This window comes from Gopherus flavomarginatus, chromosome 12 (genome assembly GCF_025201925.1).
Source record: "Gopherus flavomarginatus isolate rGopFla2 chromosome 12, rGopFla2.mat.asm, whole genome shotgun sequence".
In the NCBI taxonomy this organism is placed as follows: Eukaryota; Metazoa; Chordata; order Testudines; family Testudinidae; genus Gopherus; species Gopherus flavomarginatus.
In genome coordinates, this window is record NC_066628.1 from 38,031,853 (window position 1) to 38,059,303 (window position 27,451).

General features: G+C 45.7%; 3 protein-coding genes across 4 annotated transcripts in view; 2 read left to right on the forward strand and 1 right to left on the reverse strand.

Annotated features, from left to right (window-relative positions):
- The first annotated feature begins 602 nt into the window (after positions 1-602).
- SLC25A19 (solute carrier family 25 member 19) lies at positions 603-12,022 on the forward strand. Its single transcript, XM_050920613.1, has 7 exons — positions 603-833; positions 1,813-1,993; positions 2,566-2,721; positions 3,509-3,679; positions 5,659-5,842; positions 7,143-7,273; positions 9,473-12,022. The coding sequence occupies exons 2-7, from the start codon at positions 1,862-1,864 to the stop codon at positions 9,671-9,673; spliced, it is 975 nt and encodes a 324-aa protein (XP_050776570.1). The 5' UTR covers positions 603-833; positions 1,813-1,861; the 3' UTR covers positions 9,674-12,022.
- MRPS7 (mitochondrial ribosomal protein S7) overlaps positions 1,949-27,451 on the reverse strand; it is a 33,504-nt gene continuing 8,001 nt past the window's right edge. Inside the window, exons 5-6 of the mRNA XM_050920618.1 lie at positions 13,952-14,166; positions 1,949-2,023 (exon numbers count right to left, since the gene is read on the reverse strand). Of these exons, the coding sequence (XP_050776575.1) occupies positions 1,990-2,023; positions 13,952-14,166 (249 nt within the window). The 3' untranslated portion in view covers positions 1,949-1,989. The remainder of the gene's footprint in view (positions 2,024-13,951; positions 14,167-27,451) is intronic.
- Positions 13,884-27,085, forward strand: MIF4GD (MIF4G domain containing). 2 transcript variants are annotated; one of them, XM_050920621.1, is made up of 6 exons: positions 13,884-13,968; positions 20,034-20,167; positions 22,827-22,936; positions 23,736-23,891; positions 24,861-24,953; positions 25,962-27,085. In XM_050920621.1, the coding sequence occupies exons 2-6, from the start codon at positions 20,086-20,088 to the stop codon at positions 26,187-26,189; spliced, it is 669 nt and encodes a 222-aa protein (XP_050776578.1). In that variant the 5' UTR covers positions 13,884-13,968; positions 20,034-20,085; the 3' UTR covers positions 26,190-27,085. The 2 variants fall into 2 exon arrangements, with proteins under 2 accessions (XP_050776578.1, XP_050776577.1); XM_050920620.1 differs by lacking the exon at positions 13,884-13,968 and adding an exon at positions 14,184-14,296.

Sequence of the window (27,451 nt, forward strand, 5' to 3'; positions counted from 1 at the left end):
GGCTAGCAGATGGTAGGTGTGCTGAAAAAAAAAAAAGGTGGGGGGGCACACAATCCTTGTGAATCTTGGGTTTGAACACAAACCCACCACAAAACAAATGTAGTCTCCCATTCTTCTACAGCCCATCTACCTGGGACTACACTCGGTTGAGCGCTTCGATCCTCTATAGCAAATACCTGGCCCCTTCTAAGCTAGGTGTGATAATTGCCTCCGGAAAGGGTGACCGTATAGCAACTGTGAAAAAATGGGGCATGGGTGGGGTAATAGGTGCCTATATAAGAAAAAGTCCATAAAAACAGGACGTCTGGTCACCTTACCTCTGGAGGTCCAAGCACGTGTTCTGAAAGGGGGGCTCTGCTTGAGACCAGGATTGGCTGACTCCGGGTCTCTAACGGGGCAGACGCCCCTGTTACACTGTCCCTCTCCTTTTTATTCTCTGTTGCAAAGACCAAGATGAGTGTGGGACCTTTTCCTCCTATCACCCCAAATGCTTTCCTCTGACAGCTTGGGAGGAAGGGGTGTAGCGGCGCCCCGCCCCGCCCTGTGTTACGCTGCGGTCTGGCGTGACTACATCTCCCAGCAAGCCCCGGGCCTGCGATGATTCTGAGCTTGCGCAGTCCGTTCTCCCGGACCAGGAGAGGCCGCTGGTTGGATTGGCTAGGCCCAGCTTGGGCCGATGTCAGCGGCCGGGGAGCGGCTCTGAGCAGTGCCGCCAGGAGGCGACAGCGTCCGGGAGCCGGCCTGGGTGCAACGGGGTGAGCGTCGTCGTGGTGAATGTCTCCTCTGGTGGGGGAAGACGCTGCGGGGCAGAGGCCTGAGGGGGAATTTCTGAGGTGCGGTGACTCAGGGCAGCCTCGGCCCCGGCGCGTCCCCGTCCACACCAGCAACCGGTCCCCTCGGCGCGTCCCCGCGACCGGCCGTTGGGCTCCCGGCGCGTCCCCGCCCACACCTGCGACTGGTCCCCTCGGCGCGTCCCCGCGACCGGCTGTTGGGCTCCCGGCGCGTCCCCGCCCACACCAGCGACCGGTCCCCTCAGTGCGTCCCCGCGACTGGCCATGGGGCTCCCGGCGCGTCCCCGTCCACACCTGCGACCGGCCCCCTCGGCGCGTCCCCGCGACCGGCCGTTGGGCTCCCGGCGCGTCCCTGTCCACACCAGCGACCGGTCCCCTCAGTGCGTCCCCGCGACCGGCCGTTGGGCGACCGGCCGTTGGGCTCCCGGCGCGTCCCTGTCCACACCTGCGACCGGCCCCCTCGGCGCGTCCCCGCGACCGGCCGTTGGGCTTCCGGCGCGTCCCTGTCCACACCTGCGACCGGCCCCCTCGGCGCGTCCCCGCGACCGGCCGTTGGGCTCCCGGCGCGTCCCACCCAGACTCGTGACCGTCCCTCTGCCCCCAGCCTGGGCCTGTCCAACGTAGTAACTGTCCCTTCTGCAAGTCCCAACCAGCAACCCTCACTTCTGCCCCCATCCACCCAAGCCCCAGACCTGCAACCACCCCCTGTAGTAGGGCTGGTGCCAGCATGTCTCTTCCAAGGGTTATCATCCCCTTCCCATGCCAAGGTGTATTATTGTTGCCTTTGTTAGGCTGGCTGAAGACCTTTTATTTTGCTTTGTTATTGTTCCTGTTTAAATAGACCACGTGTTCTAGCGGTGGGAGCAGTTTTAGGAGTTGGGGGTTCCTTTTTAGGATCAAAAATATTCATATGCCTGAGGCTAGCTTGTCCTGTGATAGTGACCTCTTTGCTCCTCTGCGAGAGGTCAAAAGTAGACCTGTCACTGAAAATGCCTCATTCTCTTCTGTCTTTGGACTGTAGCACTCCTGGAGGTTGATGCAGGTGGAGGCTGCCCGTGGACCAGGCAGTGATGGTCGGTTATGACCCCAAGTCTGAAGTGAAGTCCATCTCAGCTGTGGAGGTGGCTGTGGCAGGATCCGCATCTGGGTTTGTCACTCGGGCTCTAATCAGCCCTGTGGATGTCATCAAGATTCGCTTTCAGGTACCTTTCCCATCAGCCCCTATGGCACACCTGGAAGAGGAACATGCAGAGAATAAAAAGAAGCAACGCTTTTTAACCTTTTATAGTATTTAAATAAGTCATTGCCAGTGTCACAAATACACCCAGAAGCTATTACATAGCTGATTAAACCTCTGTGTGTGAGGGAGTTAAATACAGATTATACAAGGTAGACAGCTGTATTTCTCTTTGGGGACCGTTTCTACTTTCTCTTAACAAATTAATGTATTTTTACTGCTCTGTCTTATTTTCTTGTACATAGCTCTTATGTTTTTCTTGTTCTTCCTTCTTTTTTTCCTTCCTATCTACCTGTCCTAATTTAGTTTTATTAACATTTTTGCTGAATATCATAGCTCTTTCGCGTTGCACATACCTCTTCTTCTGCCCCCAACTCTTAAGGACCAGCAGCATTGGTATCTGAGCCAGTTGTAGCTGCCATGAGGGCACACAAGAAGTGGGGTCTGAGTTAATGTAGGCCACTGAATGTTTCAGAGAGCAGGTTCAGGACCTTGAAGCATATCACAGAGTAAGGAAGTTTATTTGTTCTTTTTCAGCTTCAGATTGAACAACTCTCCCCCAGAAACCCACTGGCTAAATATTATGGCATCTTGCAAACCGCACACCGGATCTTTCATGAGGAAGGGCTGACAGCGTTCTGGAAGGGGCATGTGCCTGCTCAGCTCCTCTCAGTCAGCTATGGAGCTGTCCAGGTAAGCTGTCAGGAAATCATCGAGGGCTAGCTTTGTTCTGAAGTTTTTTGTTCCTGTAGTGGCTTTGTCAGCAGCCTTATCCTGTCATAGCTGCCTGCCACTTACCCAGCTGTTTGTAGGGCTAGTCCATTTGTAGGGTACTTTGTATGCCAAAGGGGAGGCTCTGGTAGTGTGATTAGGTGATGGTAGAGCAGCGGACCAAGAGGACAGATGTGGACTCTAGTCTCAGATGAGTTACTTACATGTTGTGAGTCCTTGGGTGTGTCACTTATCTTTCTGGTTCACTTACCACCTTTGTTCATTGAGGATGACAGTGTTAATAATAGCAGCAAAGAGTCCTGTGGCACCTTATAGACTAACAGACGTATTGGAGCATGAGCTTTCATGAGGGAATACCCACTTTGTGTTAATAATACTGATTCATAGGTTGTTGTGAAGCTTAATTCATTAATGTTTCTAAAACCTTTTGAGACCATCTATTGAAAGGTGATGTATAAGAGCCAAATATATATTATTTAATAAATTTGTGGAGAGGAGAGAAAATTAAAATGGGATCTTCCTAGGAGGCCTTTTTGTTTTAAATCCCAGACTATATTCTCCTAAAGGGAGAACTGAAGATTCTGAATGCCAAGAGTATTCCCCAATTTGATAGCTGCATCCTTGGAACATACCCTCCAGGAAGTTACAAATGATGGATTTATTTATTTTTGTTAGAATGTGGGAGAACCAGGAGGGTTGTGGGTGATAAGAGTTTTCTCTGTGACATATGTTTCTGTTTCTCTGTAAGTTTGTGACCTTTGAGTGCCTGACGGAATTGGTGCACAATGCCACACCATACAACACCCGCAACTTCATTGTGCACTTTGTGTGTGGCGGCCTGGCTGCTTGCACTGCCACCATGACAGTTCAACCTCTTGACACACTGCGCACCCGCTTTGCTGCTCAGGGCGAGCCTAAGGTATGAGTTAGGGGAGAAGAATTTTAGCTTTGTTATATTTGTTGATGGTAGCCATGTTTCATTCAGATTAGTGTGTGGGCGGGGGAAACTGCACAACTTTCAGCAGGTGATCTGGGAAGACTGGAGCCCTTAATGGGTGGTAATGTCATTAATGCCAAGTTATCCTTTGGTCCATTGGCACATGTGCTTTGTCCTGGCTGAGAGAAGGAGGAACCTCTCTTTTTGGTGTGGCTGATTTGGCTCTCATTTGATACTCAGCCACACAAGGGAGTTATTCCTCTGCCTTTCTTGAGGGGACATGTCTCAAATGAAGAATCATAGAAATGTAGGGCTGGAAAGGACCTTGAGAGGTCACCTAGTCCAGCCCTCTGAACTGACGCAGAACCAAGTATACCTAGACCATCCCTCCCTGCTGTTTGTATAACCTGTTGTTAAAAACCTTCTGCGATGGGGATTCCACAACCTCCCTTTAGGAGCCTATTCTGGTTCTTAGTTATCTATATAGTTAGAAAGTTTTTTCCTAATATCTAATCTAAATTTCCCTTATTGCAGATTAAGCCCATTACTTCTTGTTCTACCTTCAGTCTACGTGGAGAACAATCTATCACCATCCTCTTTACAACAACCCTTAAGATATTGACGACTGTTACCAGGTTCCCCCTCAGTTTTCTTTTCTCAAGACTAAATATCTTCAGGGTTTTTTTTTAACCTTTCTTCACAGGTCAGGTTTCTAAATCTTACATCATTTTTATAGTGCTCCTCTGGACTCTCCAATTTGTCCTCCTCTTTCCTAAAGTGTAGTGCCCAGAACTGGACACAGTGTCCAGCTGAGGCCTCACCAGTGCCAAGTACAGTGGGATAATTACTTTGCTTGTCTTACATACATCACTGCTGTTAGTACACCCCCAAAATGATGATATCCTTTTTCACAACTGCATCACATTGTTGGCTCATAAATATGCAAAGTGTACGAAGAGTCTTGTGCAGGTTCTTACAGGTATGAAGTTTTTAAAGCAGTCCTCTACTAATCCAGTTGTATATCCTTGTTTATACAAGGATCTGACTCCCTCAACCAAGTTCTTCTGTCTCCCCTCAGTTATTACTGGAGACACTTAATTTTGAATCAGAGCCATTTTCTTACTCAATTTCTGCTTGACTTGTAATGGAATCACAATCCATTCCCATGTATTCAGTGTCAGGGCTTCACTGCAGGAGTAAATGGTGAAACTAGGCTGTGAGATGAAAACACACCACTGATACAAATACAAGTGCTGGTGAGCTTAAGCCATTGGGAAAATTACCAAAAATATGAGAAGTAGCTAGATTTCTTAATACAATAAGTCTTTGAGTTTTCCAGCTACCAGTCAAAGAAGACTGGAAAAGAAATGTTCTCAGCTTCTTGAGTAAAGAGCTGTGACTGGCATATTTGACATCACTCTTGTAAATTAAGAATCTTTGAAGGACACTCAGTCTGTGAATTCAGTTGTGTTTTGCACAGTTACCCAGAGCTTTCCCCCTGCCCCATAATAGCTGTCCTGATCTGCCAGCCTCCCCTTACTGTCACTTTCTGAAGCTATTCATATCAAGGTGTTCTCAGTCATGGGGACCCATCTCTGGGGCTTGCTTCCCACCAGAGCCAAGGTTCAGGCAACTTCAGGATACAATGTCCAGCCATGCCTTTCAGTGGGATACTGCTGTCAAGCAGAACTGAGGGTTTGTTGGTTCAGTTAGTCTCATGTGGAAGAGACCATGTTTATTCTGTCACTTTGTTTTAATTATTATCAGGATTTCAAAGACTCAGCAATGAGCGTTCATGTCACGATACGTGAAACGGTTTTGTTAATCTGTTTGTGCTAAAAATCAACCTGTTATATGTTGGGAGATGGGAATCCCCATCTGTATCCAGAATGTAACTGATTTCTGAATAGCTGATTGTAAGTGTATCTAACAGGAGAACTTTACTATTCCTTGTTGTTTAGGTTTACCGAAATCTTCGTCATGCTGTGGTGACCATGTACCAAACAGAAGGGCCTCTGACCTTCTACAGGGGTTTGACCCCCACTATCATTGCTATCTTTCCATACGCTGGTCTTCAGTTCTCCTTTTACAATCTCCTGCAACAATTGTATAAATGGGTGATGCCACCCGAAGGAATGAATGCAGGTGGGTGCTTGGGACTGAGAAATACTCAGTCATGGAGGAAGAAGAAGGGTGGCCCAGTGGTTAGGGCACTAGTCTAGAACTTGAATCTGAGTTCAATTTCTTCTCCTGTCACAGACTTACTGTGTGACCCTGGGCCAGTCATTTAATTTCTCTATGCCTAATTTCCCCACCTGTAAAATGCCTAAATACCTTACCTCATAGCAGTGTTGTGAAGATAAATACATTAAAGACTATGAGGCACTCAGACATTGTGGTAATGAGGCCCATAGAAGTACCACCGACAGGAAGATGAACTCTTCAGTCCAGTATATTATTTCTCAAATTGGGTCATGTTGCTTGTGCAGTGGAAAGATTTTGCTGAGACAGCCTTTATTTCTTTCAATTTCAGTAATATTATGGGGATAGGACTGTCAGTTGAGTACAGGATCTCTGAACAGCTGTGTGTTCTAAAGTTGCTTCCCCTCTTTGGCTTGTACAAGAGGATTCATCTGGTGCAGGTTAACGCTCCCAAGTTCTAATATTGATCTCCTGCTCTTTGGCTATTCTGAGTTTTTAAGAGAATTTCATGAAAAGTGGCACCTTGACAGCCCTGGAGATGGGACCTCCATCCATTAAAGCACATACAGCATGGGTAGCATCACTGCAAGTTACTGCTCCATCAGAGTGTTCTCAAGTAGAGAGATTACCTCCTATTTGTGAGAGCAGCTCATCCTCAATGTTAATTCAGTGTTAGACAGCAGATTGTGATGGTAGTTTTGTGCTGTGGACATCTGCCAGTTTAGGACCTGAACTAAGACTACCAAACTCCTTTCCCATTGGCCTCTGTACAGCCAACAGATGGTACCAATTTATGATCTGTACTAACCTGTTCTGATTTGAACTCTCAACTGGAAGCACAAGGTTCCATACCCTATTACCAATCTCCAGTATTTTTTTTCCTAGCAGTGTGAAAGCTTGCATGGTTATTGATGATAAACCCTTCTGTTATTGTTTCTTTTGTGTATTGCCATTTGACAGAGCTGCAGAATAAATCAGTCTTTAGATTAAGGCCGGATATCTTTCTAAAAGATATGCCCTCTCTCAAAGAAGTTGTGGACTTGATGCAATAATTCTTGGGTGAGGTTCTATGGCCTGTTTTATGCAGAAGGTGAGACCAGATGATCATAATGGTCCTTCCTGGCCTTACAGTCTCTGAATAAATGGTTCTGATTTACTTTCCATTATGCGTTTGTAAATCGGAACTCCATTCTAATCCTCCATTTCTTCCGTACACTCTTCTTTCCACTTCTCTACTTTTCAGGTAATGTTAAAAACCTCGTGTGTGGCAGCTGTGCCGGAGTTATCAGCAAAACTCTTACTTACCCTTTCGACCTGTTTAAAAAGCGGTTGCAGGTGGGAGGCTTTGAGCAGGCCCGGGCAGCCTTTGGGCAGGTGAGAGATGTTTTGATCAACTGGTTTTCATATGTTTAAATGTAGACCAAGAAATAAAACATTACCCAGAAAACTCAGCTTTCTGATTTTGAACAGCGTTCTGTTTATTTCCTCTCGGTGCCTACCAAAGAAAGCATTGTTGGTTGACTTGTTCACAATATACTATATATGAGAGAATCTTCTTAATAGGCAGTCATTTGTGGTGGACCAGTCATCCCAGATAAACAGCTACCCTGATTAGGAGATTATTTTTCCTTCTAGAAACAAAACTTTCTGAAAAGACCTGACGTTAAATAAAATAATAACCATGAATTTTTAAAAATCACCTGTCTTCCTAATTTTTTAATTTCTGTGTTAAACTGGTGTTGAAGTTCTGAACTCTGATATTTTATCACCCAGTTAAACTCCTTAACCAAATGCTGAATTTTTGCTAGTACTGTTCTAAATAATCACCAGTTACTGCAGTTCACTCACTAGTGGAATAAATTGCCTTTCAGGAAGATGACCCATGTATACTATGTCTGTATATAGAGATCTAGGCTGGGAGACTCAAAAGGACCTAGGGGATTGACACTAGTCATGGCCATGTAATAAATTGCATTTATCTTGTACTATTGACTGAGGGTCAGATTTTTAAAGGTATTTAGGTGCCTAACTCACATTGATATCAATGGGAATTAGGTGCCCAAATACCTTTTAAAAATCTGACTCACTTGCACTGTGCTCTTGGAGAGGGGTTGAATGAAAGTTTGGAGGAGTTTGGATTTATTTTATTTTTCTATTTGCTGATGGATATTTGTATGTCAAGATGAAATGAGCAGTTCTTGCTACTGTATTGTGTATTTTAGTTTATGGAATAGGCACTCAGAATTCATGGTGGGTACCTAAAGAGACTTGTATAAATCTAAACAAATTAAATACATCTAGCATTTCTTACCACCTTGAAATAGACACTTATTTTAAAAATTGTATTAGAGAAATATTTCCTTTCTCCCCCAAATATGAAAATGTCCCTTCCAGTTTATATTGGCCTGACATGCAAATTGGGTAGTATCCAGTCTTTGAAGCAATGACATGTATAGTCTGAGAGGGTGGGATGTAAATACTAGGGAGGGAGAGAAGTTATTTAAGTTAAGCACCAATGCTGACACAAGAACAAATGGATATAAACTGACTATCAATGACTTTAGGCTTTAAATTAGATGAAGGTTTCTCACCATCAGAGGAGTGAGGTTCTGAATAGCCTTCCATGGGGAGCAGTGGGGGCAAAAAACCTTACTGGCTTCAAGACTGAGCTTGAGAAGTTTATGGTGGGGATGGTATGATGAGACAGGCTACATGCCATTGTAGGCAATCTGCAACTGCTAGTAGAAAATATCTCTGATGGTTGGTGATGGAACCCTAGATATGGAGGACTCTGAGTTACTACAGAGGACTCTTTCCCAGGTGTCTGGCTGTTGTGTCTTGCTAAAATGCTCAGGGTACAACTGGTGACCATATTTGGGGTTGCGAAGGAATTTTTCTCCAGGTCAGGTTGACAGAGACCCTGTAGGGGAGGGTTGCCTTCCTCTGCAGCATGGGGCAGGGATCATTTGCAGGTTTAAACTAATGTAAATGGTGGATTCTCTGCACCTTGAAGTCTTTAAATCATGTTTTGAGGACATCAGTAACTCAGCCAGAGGTTAGGGGTCTGTTAAGGAGTGGGTGGGTAAAGTTCTATCGCTTGCAATGTGCAGGAGATCAGACTTGGATGATTATGATGGTCCCTTCTGGCCTAAAAGTGTTATGAGTCTATATGGAAAATAATACCAACACATTCTGAAGCAGTTGCTCTACAAACTCTGTAGCGTGAACACTGCATGAGGTGTGGTAAAAAGGATTTCCTGTCATTCAGTTGGCGTGTAAGCTGTTGCTGATAATGGTAAATGTAATTTGTGGCTGTGGTGCCTGCATCTACAAATCAGTGTGCACTCAGATTGATTCTCTGATGCTGCCAGTCAGTCATAGTGAATATCCGTAGAATCTCCATTGTATTTATCTAGAATACATTTTTGATACAGCCTTTGGGTTTCTTTCAAGTCCTCTGAGTCCCTTTCCTGGATGTGTGGAATATGATACAGAGGTTTCTGAGAGAATCCTGCCCAGGTAAGCTGAGCTTGTGCTGTTGCTCTCTTTACTCTCTCAACTCTTCTCCCCCAGGTGCGGACGTACAAGGGTTTAATGGACTGTGCTGGGCAGATTGTGCGAGAGGAGGGGCCTGTTGGACTGTTTAAGGGTCTCTCCCCCAGCTTGCTGAAGGCTGCTCTCTCTACTGGCTTCACCTTCTTCTGGTATGAATTCTTCTGCAACCTGCTATATGCCCTGAAGGACACTGGCAGCACTAAGGGGCAGGAAGGCTGAAGAGGCAGGATTCATCAGCTGCAATTACACTGTGGAGGAGTAAGACTAGTGGCTTCATTGTCACATGGAGAGGGATGGGGAATGGCTCCTCCCTGCCAGGGCTCTGAAAACACGTGTCCACTAGCTTTGGAGGAAAGATCTGTTTGGAACAAAACCAAAGGAGCAAGTGACTGCAGCTTCAGTTGAGGACACTGAGCCCTGGGGTACACTGAGCATCTTCCATATCTCCTATAGTATCAGAATTCATTTTGGGAGAAAGGGTTTTATAAAAACCTAATTCTACTACCCATCTGGCAACATGCTGTGAAGAGGCATCTGATCAAATGTGTGAAATCCTTCAAGCACAGGGACCCATCTTGCTTAGCTAGTGCCACTCAACTAGTGTCAAATGATGCCACATCTGCAAAGCTTCGGCCCTCTGCTTAGGGCCTGTCCATTTGCTGCATATTCTCATCTCCTTGCTGTACAGGTAACCCCTTCCTTATTCTGCATAGACACCTGTCTTCTCTTTGCCATTAATATTTACCAGCTCCACATCCTCAGCCACTTTAAACGTAGCATCATCTAGCAACGTTTATGCTAACACCGATTTGCTTTCTCACTACAAGTGGCAAGCTTACTTTTGTTTGACAAGTGTCCCTTATTCTGCCTGTGAGTTCTGCTGTGGGCCTCTTAGGGTTCTACTTTGCTAGTGTAATGCTCTTACAAACAGGTCTGCAGCTCTAATACTGTTTGCTCTCAGGAAGGTCTCTCAATGCACAAAACCCATTTTTGCTTCGCACTGACATGTTGGGGCTCTGCTTTGCTATTAGATTGTCATGATTAAACAGATGCTATAAAGATTTTTTTTTTTAACCTACCTTAAAATAATGAAGACAGTCCTGTGAAAACTAGTGACTCTTTGATCATCATAGAGCTAAGGAATTGCTGAGCACCTGGTGTAGTTGGGAAATTAATTCTCTGAATCTCTTGTGGGGGCTTGAGAGAGACCTGAGAACTGCCAGACAAACTGAGAGAAATGACATGGTTGCTCTGTGGAGGGCATTGGAGCAGATCTTCCTCCCTGGATATACTTCCAAACTCTCTCTATTGTGGATTAAACGATCTTCTAAACCTGTCATAGTCCCTTATCTGGACTGAAGGGCAAAGCAGCTTGAGGAGTTTGTTTTTGTTTTTAATTTTTCTGAAGCAGCCTGGTGAGCCTCCATGTGCACTGGGAAGGAATGACTGGGCAAAGAGCTGCCACCCTGATCCTGGTTTGTTGTACTCTGGGCTGTTGATCATACATGTGATGGGTCTTTATATGATCATTTAGCTGGTGGGAAAGGGATTTAGTGGCTTCTGTAGTAGAATGAAAAGACAAACCATGATTGTCATTTCACCTCCCACCCTCGATGTCTGTGTCTTTAAAGTATTTTTAATGTGCCCATCACTAGTCTTTAAACATGAGTCACATCATAAGGAGGGGAAGTGGATAAAAACAAGAACATTGATTTCCCCTTAGGTAAAGGAGAGAGATACTGGTTTAGTACAAAGAATTAGCAAGATGGGTCTTATTTTGCTACTGTTGAGTTTTGCAGGATCTGTACATTGGGGTTATATTTCCTCGAATCAGATAAATTAAGAGATGGAAAAGATCCATTAGGTCATGTTGTTCCTCCCACTTGCAAGTGCAGGGTTGTTTTTGACTGTATACCTGACTTCAGTCCAATTTTCCGTGACTCAATAGGACTTGCGCCACTTCCCTCGTGAGACTGTGCCACAGTCTAACTGGTGGTGATTGTTGGAATTTTATTCTAATGTAATCCTATCAGTGAGGATTTGCTTTGCCTGAAATTCACCCTACAAGCTGCGCGGCAATTGCATTTGTTTTTATCCTAGTGCCTTTTATCATCTGGGTAAAGCAAAACACTTTACTAAGCAAAGTACAACATACTAATAATACAGTAGCCATTATGGAATCCACAACAGTTGCCACCTAGCCTTGGCCATTGGATCCTCTATGTGCAAATACTGCAACAAATACTTTCCAATAGCATGTGTATTATTTCCAATACCACTGATTACCTTACTCATGTGCAGTAACATTCATCTCTTGGGATGTTTGCACAGAGCTATATTGGGTTCTAGGATTGGTTACTGAAGTGGGTTATTTTCCCTTTTGATTTTAAGCCTCCATTGTTATGCAGAGCCTTAATCCTCTGCAGCATTTTTAGCGATCATCTGAATGGATTTTTTGTGAATTCAGTAGACTTAAGACTTCTGACCAGCTGTGTTTTTTTCACAATATATGTTTAATGTGTGCCTGTCTCTAAAGAGAGGAAAGAAAACATTAAATATTTATTATTATCCTGTTTGGCTTTTCCTTTCATCTCTTTGCAAACACTCAAACCATGAACATGGTGGGGTGATGCAATTAGATCATATTGGACAAACACTCTCTAACAAGGGCCTGATCTTGCTCCTGTTGACTGCAGTGCGATCAAGGCTCATGAATTATACTGTGGATGCAACTTAATTGGCCTCTCAGAGTTGCTAAGACAACTCCTACCTTTTCATGCTTTTTGTATGTGTATATATATATCTCCTCAATATAGGTTTCATTCTATGCGTCCGAAGAAGTGGGCTGTAGCCTACGAAAGCGTATGCTCAAATAAATTTGTTGGTCTCTAAGGTGCCACAAGTACTCCTGTTCTTTTTGCAGATACAGACTAACACGGCTCCTACTCTGAAACCTGTCATATTATTGGAATTCCAAAGTTCCTGGGCTTGGTCACTAGAGGGCCCTGTTGCCCCAACCGCAAAGCAGGAGATGGCTTAAGTGCTTAGATATCCATTATTGCACAATAACTAGTGGTTGTCCAGATGGATTTGCACAAGCTTGGTCATTCCACTGTGTGAGTATTAAAGCAGCAGATGTTTGACCTACTTCGCCAATCTGTGGTAGACAAATTCAGACTTGTATCTGTAACACAGTGTTGCAGAATGTTATCAAAAGCTGCTCATTCTTCATTCACTAAAGCTGCTTTCTAGCTTCAAGAGTATGCTTCCTCTACTTTGTATAAATATTCTAATGCTAAGGAGTAATAACCAGCACTCATCACACATTAAGCACATGGTAACTTTAGAGCATAAAGTGTGTTCTATAGCACCTGCTCTTTTGAAATGTTGTTAAAGTGAGTTGGCATATTTCCTCCTGTGTGGTGTATGTGTGTTTTTTTTTTTAGCGCTCACACATTTTCCCCCTTCTTAAATTCTTCAAATGTTTTTTCCTACCTTGGAAGTAAAACCTTAGGGCCAAGACCCAAGCAGTTCTGCTCCAACATACTCATCAGATTGCCTATCTTAGAGAAGGAGGGAAAAATAGAAGAGTAAGTAAACTTCAGAAGCTTGAAACTGAAGTCTAAACTGTGAAGAAAAATATGAAAGCAAGAATAAGAGGTTCTGCTCTTTGCTTATGAGCAAACCCCAGACTTCCAAGTTAACAGGGGCGAATGTGAAGCTGTGGGCTACTACTGTACAAAAGGAATAACCTGAAAAGAGGAAAAGTGTAACTATCAGCTTCAAGCACATGAACTGATCTGAAAGTTACCACCATGTGGTGTCTGCTTGGAGGCACATGAGGCCTGTTGGATATAGGCATGCCCTGTTCCCAGTGAGTGGTTTTTCATGTTTCATTAATTACCATAACCCCTAGTGAAAATCATGCACCCCCGCTCCCTATGCTGGTAGTGCCAACAAAGGCCAAGGGTGAATGGACCACGGAGTGGGAAGGACTCACATGCCTAGAAAGTAAATCCCTACAGGGCAGGAGTGGGGCACTTTTGCAGGACAGTGTGGGGAATCTGTATTGCAGCTTCTTTTGCTGTGCTGTACCTCTCCTGCGTTCAAACAGAGGGCTGCAGCCTTTTCTCTAGGACTGTTAACACAGAAAAGTCAAATGATTTTATGGTCAAAACCTAGTATTAAAATACAGCTCTGGACGAAGAGCGCTTCTGACTGGGAGACAACAGTCTGAGTCAGAGGGAAACGGGCACACTCTGACCCCCACCCCCACTTCCCCAAGCCGCAGGATGATGAAAAAGAGCAGGAGGATGCAACGAAAGATGGATAGGTGAATGCAGAAGGTTGCGTAAATCCTGGTTCTTCCAGGCGGTGGCGCTGCTGTTTCAGCACTCCTAAGTCCCTCCTCCCCTTGGCTCTGGCTGCAAGGAAATGACCTAAGAGGAAACCCGCAGGTTTGCAATGGAAAGAATCCGTCTGGTGGCAATCACTGACCCCAAAGAAGCTGAAAAGTAAGAGCAGCAGCTGGGATTTTCCGCCTGATCCTGCCAGCTGGGGTCTCGCAGGGCGCTTTCCTGGTGGAGGGGCGGCTGCATGAAGGATGCCCATCTTGCATTTGCATTCCATGCTTGAGCTCCTGCCTTTCCTGCTTCTACTGCTGCTGTTCTTGGCGCTAGGTTTTCTCCTGATCTATCTGCAAAAACCCGAACCTGAAAGCAAGAAGAATTAGGGGTAGGGGCGGTTCTTCTCTATGCAAATAAGGCACCAAAGATGCGAGCGCTGGAGTCCTGAAAAAAAAAAAAAAACTCTCCGGGAGAGTGAAGAGAAAAGCTGGAGCAGGTTGGTGACATTTGCAAATCTGTCTGGTCTGGGCTGGGCTGCTCTGGTTAGTTTCAGAAACAAACTTTTGCCTCTTGGGTGGAGCAGCAATTATTTTTCAAGCCGGGACGTTTCTCTGCTTACTTTCTCGACTGCAGTCCTGATTTTTAAAGCAAACCAAACACCTAATTACTTGGTTCCGTTCTAGGTTTTTTTAGTAAATTTTTTGTTTATTTTTTCCTAATCCAGGAAAAGAGTTTGTAATTTAATGGTGGCCATAAGTTGAGGCAACTTTTCTGGAGTTTTTGAGGCCTAAAATCATTTTCCTCTTAACCAACTAACCTAGATAGATTAAGTCCTAAAAACAGGTGATAGGGCAGGCACTTTCATAATTGTTTTATGCTTGAAATTTACATTGGTATCCTGATCTTTCCCCCCTCCTGCTGACAAACAATGGGGAAGTGTTCCCCTGCTGTAAATTAATTTAGGTGGCTGTTTAGGTACCATGGTGATGGGGTTCCTTCTTAAAATATAAATGGATAGCGAGGCATACCCCTAAAATTGGGTTGTAAAGTATATCAACCAACCCACATCAAGGTCTGGGTGTTTAACTCCACCTCTCATGATGGACCTTCAACCCCACCACCACTGTCACCAGCCACACCCACAAACATTATAGATAACCTAGTCCTGCCAAGGGGAAAATCTTGACCCCCAGGTCTATCTTAGGTATTCATGGCTCTCGTTACCAAAGTATCTAAACACCTCACAACTTTAATGTTTTTATTCTCAACACTATGAGGCAGGACAGTGCTATTATCCACATTTTACAGATGGGGAACTGAGGCACAGAGAGACTGTGACTTGCCTGAGGTCACCCAGGGAGCCTGTAGTAGAGAATGGTGTTGAACCCAGGGTTTTCCATGTCCCAGGCTAGAATCCAAACCACTGGGACTGTCCTTCCTCTCTTTTGTAGTGGGTTTTAGCTGGAATTAGAGATTTTAATGTTGGGAGAGCCCTGTTATACTGCCCTGCTGTTTTTCCTGCCCACCTGTCAGGAGATGAGCCCCAAGATGTCGGGAGGGTATTAATAGTCACTTGAGTGAGGGAACTTCAATCCTGTTGCTCACTTTTACTGTTTGTATGGAGCCTTTACTGAGCTCTAATGAGATGCTGGTATTGGACTGACAGGATATAGTTGGGAGTAGTGGAGGTGGGGCTCCCACAGCAGTGTTATAAAATATGTCAAGGAACCAGCAGCAAACTGAGTTGCCCAGGACAGTTTCAAATGTACGAAGTCCTGTGTTTTATCCTGCTCCTCCCCAGCAGCCATGTAATGACTCTTCTGTGGTGGGTAAAGGATCTTCAGGGACAGATGAAACATGTTACTGGTGGGATCACTTATCTTATTAGGTTGAGTTATTTTCTCCTGGGCTTCTGAGGATCTCTGATCCAGGCCTGGGAAGCTCAGTGTTTGGGTGTGGAAGGTAGGCAGGGGTAATTCCTGGAGCTCATCCCCCCTGCCACCCAACCTCCTTGTGGCAGCATTAAACTTATGAAGGTGCATTGTGCAGAGTGATGTGCTTCTAGCTATGGTAGCATCCCACATGCTGGGGATGGTAAGTGCCTTCACTCTGCACTCAGCTGGCAGCTCATCCCCATTTGGAGGGGTGAGACCCTCCTATTCCCCAGAAACATGAGCAGGCTCAGATGAAGCTGAGTGCTTGCACAGTTAATAAGAGTGCTGGGCCTTCTCTCCTGCCAACCCACTTGACTTCTGGGTGCTATTACCATATCCTCTGAAACACTCTCATCCTCTCTCTTGTGGAGAATGAGCAGCAACCGTGCTACAGCCCAGATGTCTGTGGTGGGAGACAGAGGGAGAGAGGACCAAGAGGAGAAACGTGACTGAGTCTTTAGAAGATTTAATAAAAGAAGGGAAGTCTCAAGGTGTGGCTTGAAATTCCTGAGAGGCCAAGAGGGGTGTTTGGTTGTCAGTCAATAGAAACTCTATTCTTCATATCCACAATGTATGTGTCTGCCCCAGCCCCTGTATTCTGTTCTTGCCCATCTGCATTGTGCAAGGAACTGGAGTCATGCTGTGTAGGTGGCCACTACTGCACTGGCTGCCAAATGCTGAATTTAACAAGTGGGAGGGATATTGGCATGAGGTGGCACATACTTGAATGCAGTCATAGATTAAGGCCAGAGGGGACCATTATGATCATATAGTCCAGTAGGTCTCAAACTTTTTTACTGACGACCTCTTTCACATCCCAAGCCTCTGAGTGTGACCCCCCATAATAAATTAACACATTTTTTATATTTAACACCACTATAAATGCTGGAGGCAAGCAGGGTTTGGGGTGGAGGTTGGCAGCTCACAACCCCCTGCATGTAATGACCTTGTGACCCCGAGGGGTCCCACCCCCCAGTTTGAGAACCCCTGATCTAGTCTGACCCCCTGTATAGCAGAGGCCAGAGCCCCTCACCCACTGACTCCTGCATAGAGCCCATATGTCAGAGGTTTTCATGCTGTGGGGCATGTCCCCCTAGGGAGGCACAGAGGAACGTTTGGGGGTGTGAGTGGTGACACCAAGTGGCTCAGGCTTTAGCTGTGGGTGATGGGGCTTGGGGAGAAAGCGCCACCTCCACCCCCTGACTCACCTCAGCGGGCCTCCCAGCCTGTGAGTTGGTGTCAACACCTTGGTGCCCAGCAGTGGCTCCGCCCCAAGATACCGTCACATGCACCTTCCCCTGCCCTGAAAATCTGAGGGGGCAGGTCCAGGGTATTGGGGAGTGCAACCAAAAATTGTAACTCAAAGAGGGGGCTCAGCTCAAAAAGTTTTACAACCGCTGCCCTAGATTGTGGCTGAGCTGGGCGATCTTGTTTTTAGAAAGATGCCCAATCTTTGTTTAAAGATTTGGGTGTTGCATTCCCTGCTTCTCTTTGTTCTGTGATCTTCATTGCACTGAGAGTCATTGATGCTGCGGTGTCCCTTGCAACAAAGAAGTGATGGGACTCAGGAGTAGTGAACACAACTGGGATTTGTTTATTATGCTGAGCAGTCATGGCTGGTTTTCACAGGGACTTTTCTCCCCAAACATCCCACCAGTGCTAGCCACAGTAGGATCATTTGATAGACACAGCACTGGCATTTTTACTATTTGGCCATCAACATTTGCTCGGAGCAGGGTTAGTTGATGCAGTGGTTAAAAAGGCCAGGAGCCATGCGCTCTCTACACTAAGGCGACTACTGATGGGGAGCTGTACCTGTGTTAGCAATGGTGTGATGCTTCAGGGGAAAAAGGCTAGGAGAGAACTAGATCCTGTAGCCTCCTATTGCTCTAGCTTGCAGACTAAGGTAGAAGTGCTGCACAGTGTTACCTTGCAGGGTGTGTCAAAAAATGCCAGCCCAAACTCAGCAATCAAAAAGTGGACTACAACTGCTGCTTACCATGCCAACGATTCATGAAGCTCTGCCTGAGGCAGTGGAATGACATCACATCCTCATTAGGAAAGAGAAGTTTAATCGAAAATGCACACAGCTCTGTGTGAGTCGTCATCATTGCTGAATCTCGACATCGATGTCTGCTCTTTCTCAGAGATGGCTGCCAAGATTGGCAAAGTATTCTACATTTTCCAATTCTTCTTTTTCAGTGTAGATCTTCCTTGCTGGGTCTGATGATTGACCGGGGACTGGCTGGTGGAGAACTTTTGTTTTGCTGATGTTCGGAGTTAGTCCTAGGCTTTTGTAAGCTTCACAGAAGCAATTAAGGGCTGTTTGTAGATCCTCTTTTGAGGGTGCAACTACAGCACAACCATGTGCGTACTGAAGTTCAGTTATTGTTGATGATATTACTTTAGTTCTGGCATGGAGACAATTTAACTGAGAATACGCACAGAGCTCTGAGTAAGTACGTGGTATAAGACTCAGGGGAGTTTACCTGAAGAGAGACCTTGTGGACAGGGAGCAAGAGATTGTAACTTTGTGTGAATTTCTGTAACTTAGAACCAGGAAATGTTTGCTAATTAAACATTGCTGTAAAACCAAAAGGAACCTACCATCTCCTTATAAATGCATTAGGGGGTGTAAACTATATCTAAACCCAAGTCTCTAGGCAGGCAATATATTCAACTGCAGGAGCGTGTTCCGTTCAGAATATAGTCAGGCACAGAGTTGTGAGAGAGCTAGAAGGTCTCTACTGTGTTTGAAAACAGGAAACTTGCAATGACTGGATCTGATTCTATGCTGTGCTTCGGGTGCAGCCAAGCAGGGAGCAAAGGTGGCTTTACCCCACCTGTGCACTGTCCAGATTTTGGGCAGCTCTACGAACCAAAATTGCCCTTGTGTAAGTTAGAGTATTTATGGGTTGCTCTAACATACATGCTCTAACAGCCTGTTGCGGGCTGCCGGCCTATACCCTCTTACTTCTGGCAACCCTCTCTTATAGGGGGGTGCTGCCCAGATGAGGGGCAAGGGCCCAGCTAGGTGTTCAGCTTGACCTACCTAAGCAGTATGTGCAACCCTCTAATTTTATAGATCTGACTGCTCCAAGGCAGGTAACATGCTGTGTGGTGCATTAGAAAAGATTGCATGTTGGACATCTTATGGGAAGCAGGGAGAGAGTAGGTGGCAGCCGCAGGTTTACAGAAGGGTGTGGTCCCCCCGCCTCCCAGAGCAGTGCCAAAGGAAGTATTGCAGGTATTATATGATCACAACAACTTAGATATGTGCTTTGTCCCTCTAAGGACAATGGCCTTCATCTGGCTAATCCCTGATAGCTGCTTCCTAGGCTATTTGCACAGTGACTGTGGAATTCTGATGAGCTGGCAAAACCCATTGAATGCTCCACTTGGACATTTGCCCTCCCAGTGTTTGTGACACAGGCCACTGCTGCCCTGCAGCAAACATTTGATGCCGCACCGACCAGTGGCTGGTCTCATATTAGGTAAGACTGGATGCATATGTGAAATGACAACTTCCCCCAAAATAACTAAGCAGAGGAAAACCCAGGAGTTTCTAAGATCATTTCGTACAAGGGAGAATAATGCAAACTCTAAAGGAGACTAGAGACTTAATAATGTTGTTGGCTGCAGAATTTGCTCACTATCTCTGTCTGCCACTCTGAGCAAGATTCATCTCTGGCGCAGCCCCTCTGAAGTCAATGAGTTTGGAATGGCACTGTGTGAAAGCAGCTCTGCTATTAACTGACGGTGCAGGGGGGAGGTGGATTGGATGATCATCCATATGTTTTGAATCTTCCCTGAATCTTTGAGCAAAATCAGCTGAACTGTAGGTTCAAAGCCACATGCAAGCAAATGAATCAGCAGACCCATGTCGTGCTCTTGTGTGCATTTCCTTGTGACAGGCTCAAGCTGTTTCTTCCTTTAAAATACGTGTTTTTTTTGCCTCTGGATGGGCTGTTTGTTTCTGAAGCTGCAGATCAACAGTTTAAATGGGTTATTATATCAGAAAATATATGGGCCACCAAAGAGAGCCATCTGGCCAAAGACCCCTTGTTAAAGTAGGGCAGAGGGCAGGGATTATAAAAAAATAATAATGATGGTTTCGCAGGATTAGGGGCTGGAGTTTGGAAAAATCTTACAACCCCAAAATAACTGAGTGTTCTTTACATTAGTGAATTGGCTAAACCATACAGTGCTCCAGCATTTCCCCAAATGGCAACACAAACACCTACATTTACCCTTGCCCATCTCCCTGCTTAACTAAGACGTGTTTGATCTCTTCCCCAGGGTTTGCCACTAACAGCCACTTCCCTAACTGCACTGTCGCAGCAGGCCAGACATGGGAGACACGGGCAAAGAAGAGTATAAAATACAGTCGTTCGACACCGAGACGCAGCAGTTACTGAAAACTGCTCTCAAAGGTCAGCAAGCACCTGTCTTTCCAGCCCCCATGGCATGGCTTCTATGCCCAGGCTGGCTGGCAGATCATGCCTGAGCAACCAGATTCCATTTTGTCTTGTTAACACAGATGGCTCCAAATAGGAGAGCTATATCAGAAATGCCACTAGCCTGCTGCTTGGTCCCCAAAGCCTTTTCCCCACCATGGGTGAGCTAGTGCAGGAAAACACTATCTCTACTCCCTGCCACCTTCTCCTTGAGATTTAAGGCACAGTTGTCTGAGTTCAATTCCAGATTCTGGAAGGGCATGTCCTCTAGTGGTTATAATCTTTCTGCTCCTGTGCCATCAAATGGTCTCTGTTCCAATCCACTGGCCATCCCTCTATCTATTCTCCCCCAATCCCAGATTCTTCTGTCCCACCCTGCTACTATCTACCCAACCCCCTACTCGTATCCCAACCTCTGATCCTGCCCAGTCCCCCCCATCTGCTGTCTGTCTCCCCCATGCTCCAAGTCAACCCTAGGTACTTCCTCATCCCCCTCAGCAAATAATCAACATTCTGCACTCTCACTCCTCCTCTTGCCCCACTTCTCTTTGCTCCTATCCAACCCCCCTACCTTGCCTTCTGCCGCTCCACCTTTGTGCCTATATATTCTCCCATCCTCCTCTCCTGCCCTCTGTACTTCTCTCAGCCTCTGACAACAGCTCCCCCTCCGCTTCTCCCCACCTCTTGCCCCTGCAATCTCCCTTCTCCGCCCTCCCCATTCCTTGCGCCTTTGCATTGCTGTCAGGGAGCTTCCTCCTTCTTCTGGGCCCACCAGCAGGGGGAGCATTAAGAGCACAAGGGAGAATGTCTCCCTGCTCTCAGTTCTTGTGGACTGCTGCCACAGTGGCCTCTGACAGCCAGGAGAAGCAGTTGCAAGGAGAGTCCTGACCAGCCCCTGCAGACCTAGGTTGATGCATGCTCAGTACATCCAGAATTGGCAGAGAATTTCTCCACCAGTCTCTAACAAGTTTCTAATAAGCATGGAATCATAGAACTGTAGGACATGGAGGACCTCAAGTGGTCATCTAGTCCAGCCCCTTGCGCTCAGGCTGGACTAAGTAAATCTAGACCATCCCCAACAGGTGTTTGTCCAGCCTGTTCTTAAAAACCTCCAATGATAGGGATTCCACATCCACCCTTAGAAGCCTATTGCAGTACTTAACTATCCTTATAGTTAGAAAGTAATTCCTAATAGCTAACCTAAATCTCCTTTGCTGCAGATTAAGCCCATTACTTCTTGTCCTGTCTTCACTGGACGTGGAGAACAATTGATCACTGTTCTCTTTGTAGCAGCCCTTTACATATTTGAAGACTGTTAGCAGGTCTTCCATTAGTCGTCTTTTCTCAAAACTAAACACCCCTAGTTTTTTTAACCTTTCATCAGAGGCAGGGTTTTCTAAACCTTCTACCATTTTTGTAGCTGTCCTCTGGACTTTCTCCAGTTCGTCCACATCTTTCTTAAAGTGTGGAAACCAGAACTGGACACAGCACTCCAGCTAAGGCCTCACCAGTGCCAAGTAGAGCAAGACAGTTGCATCCCATGTCCTACCTATGATACCATTGTTAATACAGCCCAGATTATTAGCCTTTTTTGCAGCTGCATCACATTGTTGACTCTCATTCAATTCGTGATGCACTATAACCTCCAGGTCCTTTTCTGCAGTATTCTTGCCTTGCCAGTTATTCCCCGTGTTGTAGTTGTGCATTTGATTTTTCCTTCGTAAGTGTGTAACTTTGCCCTTGTCTTCAGTTAATTTCATCTTGTTGATTTCAGAACCAATTCTCTAATTTTTCAAGATCGTTCTGAATTCTAATCCTATATTCCGAAGTTCTAGCACCCCACCCATTTTGGTATTATCCACAAATGTAACTTATAAGTATACTCTCCACTCCATTATCCAAGTCATTACATTAAAATATTGAATAGTACTGGACCCTGGACTGACCCCTGCAGTATTACATCCTGCAGCCTAGTTTTTTAAACCTTTCCTCAGAGGTTGGGTTTTCCAAACAGAAGCAGGAATAAAGGGCAAATGTCTTGATTCTTGTACCCTTGCTCTGGTCACTCCTCAGCCTGTTACCAGCATTCTCCTCTCATCAGGGGCTTAACAGACACTGCCACACACTTAACAGACACAGCCATATTCATTTGTCTTTTTTCAGCAATTTTTTCACTTTCTGGAAGTTTTGTCTCCTAGAGAAATGCCCAGGTAGGAGGGGTTGGGCTTGGAGGCCTCATAGGGAAAAGTCAGCCCTGCTTCTCAGCTATAGCATCTATATTCAAAGCACAATGAAAATTTGCCCATTCAGCTCAAATTTAAACTAGCCCCCTACTCTCACTCTTATCCTCTTCCCCTTCCTTTGCGATAACTGTCTCTGCCAAAAATGGCTAAGTACCCTCTGAAGGTGCCATCCCTGATGCAGTCTGTAGGGGGGCTACAGCAGCTGAGATAGCTGCCTCTGGTCCCTGCCAGCCTGGGAGTGAGCCTGAGTTCTTGCAGCATGGTAGCACAACACACTCATGTGCACTTTAGCTGCTTTCTGAAGCACGAGCAGGGAGGGTGTGAAGTGAGGAATCTGTGCAGTGTTGGGAAGTAAGTGAGCGGCGCTGATGGTATCATCTCTTTTCCTGCAGACCCCAGCAGTGTGGATCTGGAGAAAGTGGCTAATATCATCGTGGACCAGTCCCTCAAAGACTGTGTGTTCAGTAAGGAGGCTGGGCGTATTTGCTACACCATCATCCAGGTGAGATGATGTCAGCATGCTGACAGCAAATCCTTAGTGAGTCACACAGCCTGCCCTTCTGGATCACAGCTAGTGCTAGTGGGTATCTTGGCGTCTCAGCTGGGCTTGCCTCAGTCCTACAGCATTTACAGAGAACTTTTAATCTGCAAAGCACTTTATTAGCACTACTGAGCCTTCCAATGCCACCCTCTAGAGGAGTATCATCCCCTTTTCAAAGAAAGGGGAAATTCAGGCACACAGAAGGAAAGACTTGCAAAAGGTCATGCAGGGAATACAACCTACACCTCCTTTCTCCCAGTCCTGGCGTTCTTACCACCAGACCAGTTCCTCTTTGTCTTTGTAAATGTTTTAACAGAGGCTACCAATATTTCCACTGCTTGCCCCATCTGCCAGAAATATGCAGAAATCCAAACCTGCCCCTATGTGTGTGAGTACAGTTTCTCAGGCTCAACTGGAAGAGGGTCCCTAGTCTTGGGGCAGTGGCCTTCATGGCTGAGGAACTTATCCAGCATATTGAAATGGTTTCTTCCCATAAGATCACGAGTGAAGCTGGCCTGTGGAATTCTGCATGCTGGGAGGAGATTCTCTAGCTCCAGCAAAGCAGTGAAATAGAGGAAGAGAATGGGAAGGGATGTGCAGGCCATGACAGTAGCCTCAACTCCACGTGCAGTTAGACTCCCACCAATCATCTTTCTCTGTGCAACAGCAGGAGTCTGATAATGAATTATATGTAAAGACCCTAGTAATGTGGGTACCCACATTGTTGTCCTCCCCTTTCCTTGCTGTTCTGGGGTCCTAGGCAGAGAGCAAGCAGGTGGGCCAGAGCATTTTCCGACGGAGTCTGCTTAACCGACTGCAGCAGGAGTATAAGGACCGGGAGGAGCTGCGAGCCCGCTCGCCCCAGGCATGGATCTGTTACGTCACCTTCATCTGTAACATCTTTGACTACCTGAGGGTAAGGTGCCTATGCAGAGGACATCCCTATCTGCTGCCTCATGCCTAAAGAGGGTTTGAACCAAACCCCTCCTGAGTTAGGGGCAGGAGTTTGGAACCTGGAGCGAATTCTGAATTTTATGGCTAAACCCAAAAAACCTTGGTTCTGAACCCTTTACTCTGTGTGTGGGCTAGGGATCTGCATTCAAACATAACAGTTCAGGCTCTTTGCTAATCGTTATGTTCCCCTCTGCATATTGAAGGACATTGCTTGCTGTTCCCCTTATTAATAAAGTAGGGGATGAGGGAAGAGTTGTCAGTATGTAGAGCTGAGCAAATAATTCTTAAACAAACCTTGAACAAATGTAGCATCCCTCACAGCTCCTGGAACTGGTGTACACGCCTTTATTGGTCATTTTGCACACACTTTTTGGAGTTCTTTGCTCCCACTGATCTCAAGTGTACTAAATTCAAGTCCCAGTGCTTAATTGCAATTGTTTGGGGAAATTGCATGGTATTATTTCCTGTTCGCTGACTGGATGAGTGCTAAAGCCCTCCAAGCATGCATACTGAAATTAGCTTTCTGGGAGCTTTGTGCTCGTAGAACTCATGGGCTTAGATGCTGGCAGGCAGTGAAGGTGAAAGGATTGTGAACAGAGTTGAAATGTAGGGGGAAAGCATGGGTGTAGCTAATTAATTTTAAAATATAATCAAATATTTCTGGAAAATTCAAATTTTTGCATCACTTTCCCATCTCTGTTGGTACCGTTGCCCCATGCAAAGATCCCTGGTCTTCTGACTAAGGGAGATGTTTCTATATGGTCTCTTAGGCAAACCGTGCCAGCAGGACCCTGAGCCAAAGTGACACCATAACTCGTTTCCAGAGGAGCAGTTCCCCTCCCATTTGAGAACAGTGAGGGAACAATTCTTTAAAAATAAAACTCTGCCTCCTCTACCCATGAGCTGATATGTGCATCTGGCCCATTAACAGGTGAACAACATGCCCATGATGGCACTGGTGAACCCAGTTTATGAATGCCTGTTCCGACTGGCACAACCTGATAGCCTGAAGAAGGAGGAGGAGGTGAGCGCTGGTGAGATGCTAACATGCAGGGAGAGTTTGTACAGCCAAGTGACTGACAAAAATACTGTCCTGTAAGGCTGCTGAGAATGGTTTGAACCAATGTCTGGACCAAAAGGGAGGCACAGAGCTGAACAGAACTTATTTTCCCTCGTACCTATTATAACCGGGGTGGGGGCAGGGAACAAGGGAGGCTTGTAAGGTGGGAAGTTCCCTGCAGCCCCCAATGGAGGAATTATGGAGGTGCTGGTGCATCCATTATTATGTTGCAACCACAGTTCCATTCTTCCCCCATTCCAAACGTTTTTAGTTCACGCTCCAGATCTGACCGTGGCTGATGTAGGTGCGCAGTGATCAGAGCCTCTGAATGCCAAAGGCACTGAAACAACCAAAGGGCTGTTATAAAGTTCATAAGTCATTGGACATAAATTTTGCTTTTGCTTTGCTGTTCTCCATAGCATCCTACCACAACATACCCTTCAAGCACTCAGCCCTACCAGCCTCCTGTTCATAGCGCAGGTGCTGCTGTTCCTTTTTAGTTTACGTGAAAGCAACCAGCATTTGGTCAAAAGAATCCAGCTCACCCTGGAAACAGAGCATGGTTCAGACAGTTCTGTTCAGGTGCTTATACTGCACCCATTGAAGGAGCTTTGTGGACATGCTGATCCAGCTTTTGCCACCTGCTAGGAGCCTCAACATGAATTGATGCAGGTCTAATGTTGTGAATTGCTGCCAACATGTTTCTTCAGCAATTTCATGTGTGAAGCTGGGAGATCTCATGGACACCCCTCCTTCCCAGAGAGGCCCCCTCCAAGCAGCTATCAACATCCAGGTTCCTAGTCACTACCAAAGATTGATGGCAACTAACAGTTTCCTAAGGAAAGTGGATGTAGTAGAAAGAAATACGGGGGACTAGGGTGGGGAGAACCAGCCTGTATTAATTTAGAGGTGATGGGGCACTATAGGCCCCCACACCATCTTAAGGTGGCTTTTTCCCTTTCCTCTTTTAAGGTGGACTGCCTGGTGCTGCAGTTGCACCGCATTGGTGAACAGCTGGAGAAGATGAACTCCCAGCCAATGGATGAGCTCTTCTCCCTTCTCCGAGATGGTTTTCTCCTGGAGGAGGGGCTCAGCTCACTCTCTCAGCTCCTGTTGCTGGAGATCTTAGAGTTCAGGGCTGCAGACTGGAAGATGACAGATGCAGCTCAAAAATACTACTACAGTGAAGTCACAGATTAAACCTTCCACAGCCAGAACTCACTCACTCAGCGGCTCAAAGTTTCACCCTGGCACTTTCACGAGCAAATGTCACACAAATGTGTTTCAGATATTTTTAAGTTAACATTTTTCTAATGCTTTTTCTAAATAGGATTTATATTGTTTACTCCCAATAGACCCTTTGTACCATGTCTTTGATGGACTGCAACGGGGGACAGTTTGATTTGGGGACAAGGGCAGTTTTAACCTAGCCAGAGCTTCCGTTCTCTTTATCTATGACTTAGGTTAATTAAGGCCTCTCAAACTCTTGATTAACTGTATCCACAGCTTCCAGCTCACACCAGCATTTTACAGTAGCAGTCAGAAAAGCACAGCCAATGGTTTATACTGAGATCAGTTCTTATGTGCCAACCCAGTCACCCACCAACAGAGTTGAGACAGGTGGAAGGAAAAGCTTTTGCAGATTATTTGGAAAACTGCCCTCTTTGCTGTTTACTGCCACATGGAATCCATGCCCATAATACACAAACCAAGCTTTAAAAAGTCCTCCAGGATGAGTCTCATCTTGCTCCCTGTGAAATCAATGGGAGCATGATTGAGCCCTCTACATGGGTAATCAATTGTTATTTCTCCCAGCCCTGCCCTCTGGCAGGCTGGGTGCCTATGGACAGCAGAAGTAACATCTGCTTCTGGAGGAAGGAGAAGCCAGCCAGTGTACATCATAGCAGCAATTTCCTTGAGCACATGTAGCTAGAAACTGTTTTTATGAGTTTTATATAGTAACCACTATGGAATTTTTTCCAAAAAACAATTTAATAAACTTCAATATTGTACATTTCTGTTGACAAAAGGGACAGACAAAGGGGAAATAAATGTTCTATTGAGGTTTTTTCTAATAAAGGTTTTCCACTAATGAACACCATGTTTTCTCTCTCCACAGAGCTCTTGCTTTATAACATTTCTAGGGTGTTGGGTAGCTACAAACAGGACACTGGGATCTCTTCCGTAAGATTGCCATGTGTTAGTTTTCCTCTGCTACAGGGTGGCAGAGTTGCCTGTGAGCATGGAATTAGATTTTTAAATCAAAACAGAGGCTAAGGTTTGGGGTATTGAATTCTTCCCCATCCTCCTCCTCAAATTTTCAATCTTTCCTTTGCAGTGAGCAAAAGTGTTCTGTGCTTTCCAGCAAAGCACAACAGGGACAGAAGTGCTAGCAGCTCTTTTACAGGACAAGAGAAGGATTTCAACTCTGTCTAGCTGAGCGTAGGTGGGACGGCATCTCC

Excerpts from the sequence above, each read along its gene's own strand:
- SLC25A19 (XM_050920613.1), top strand. The coding sequence starts at position 1,862 with ATGGTCGGTTATGACCCCAAGTCTGAAGTGAAGTCCATCTCAGCTGTG. Across the intron at positions 5,843-7,142 it reads ACCCGAAGGAATGAATGCAG|GTAATGTTAAAAACCTCGTG; the intron begins GTGGGTGCTTGG and ends TCTACTTTTCAG. Across the intron at positions 7,274-9,472 it reads CCCGGGCAGCCTTTGGGCAG|GTGCGGACGTACAAGGGTTT; the intron begins GTGAGAGATGTT and ends CTTCTCCCCCAG.
- MIF4GD (XM_050920621.1), top strand. The coding sequence starts at position 20,086 with ATGGGAGACACGGGCAAAGAAGAGTATAAAATACAGTCGTTCGACACC. Across the intron at positions 22,937-23,735 it reads TTTGCTACACCATCATCCAG|GCAGAGAGCAAGCAGGTGGG; the intron begins GTGAGATGATGT and ends CTGGGGTCCTAG. Across the intron at positions 24,954-25,961 it reads GCCTGAAGAAGGAGGAGGAG|GTGGACTGCCTGGTGCTGCA; the intron begins GTGAGCGCTGGT and ends TCCTCTTTTAAG.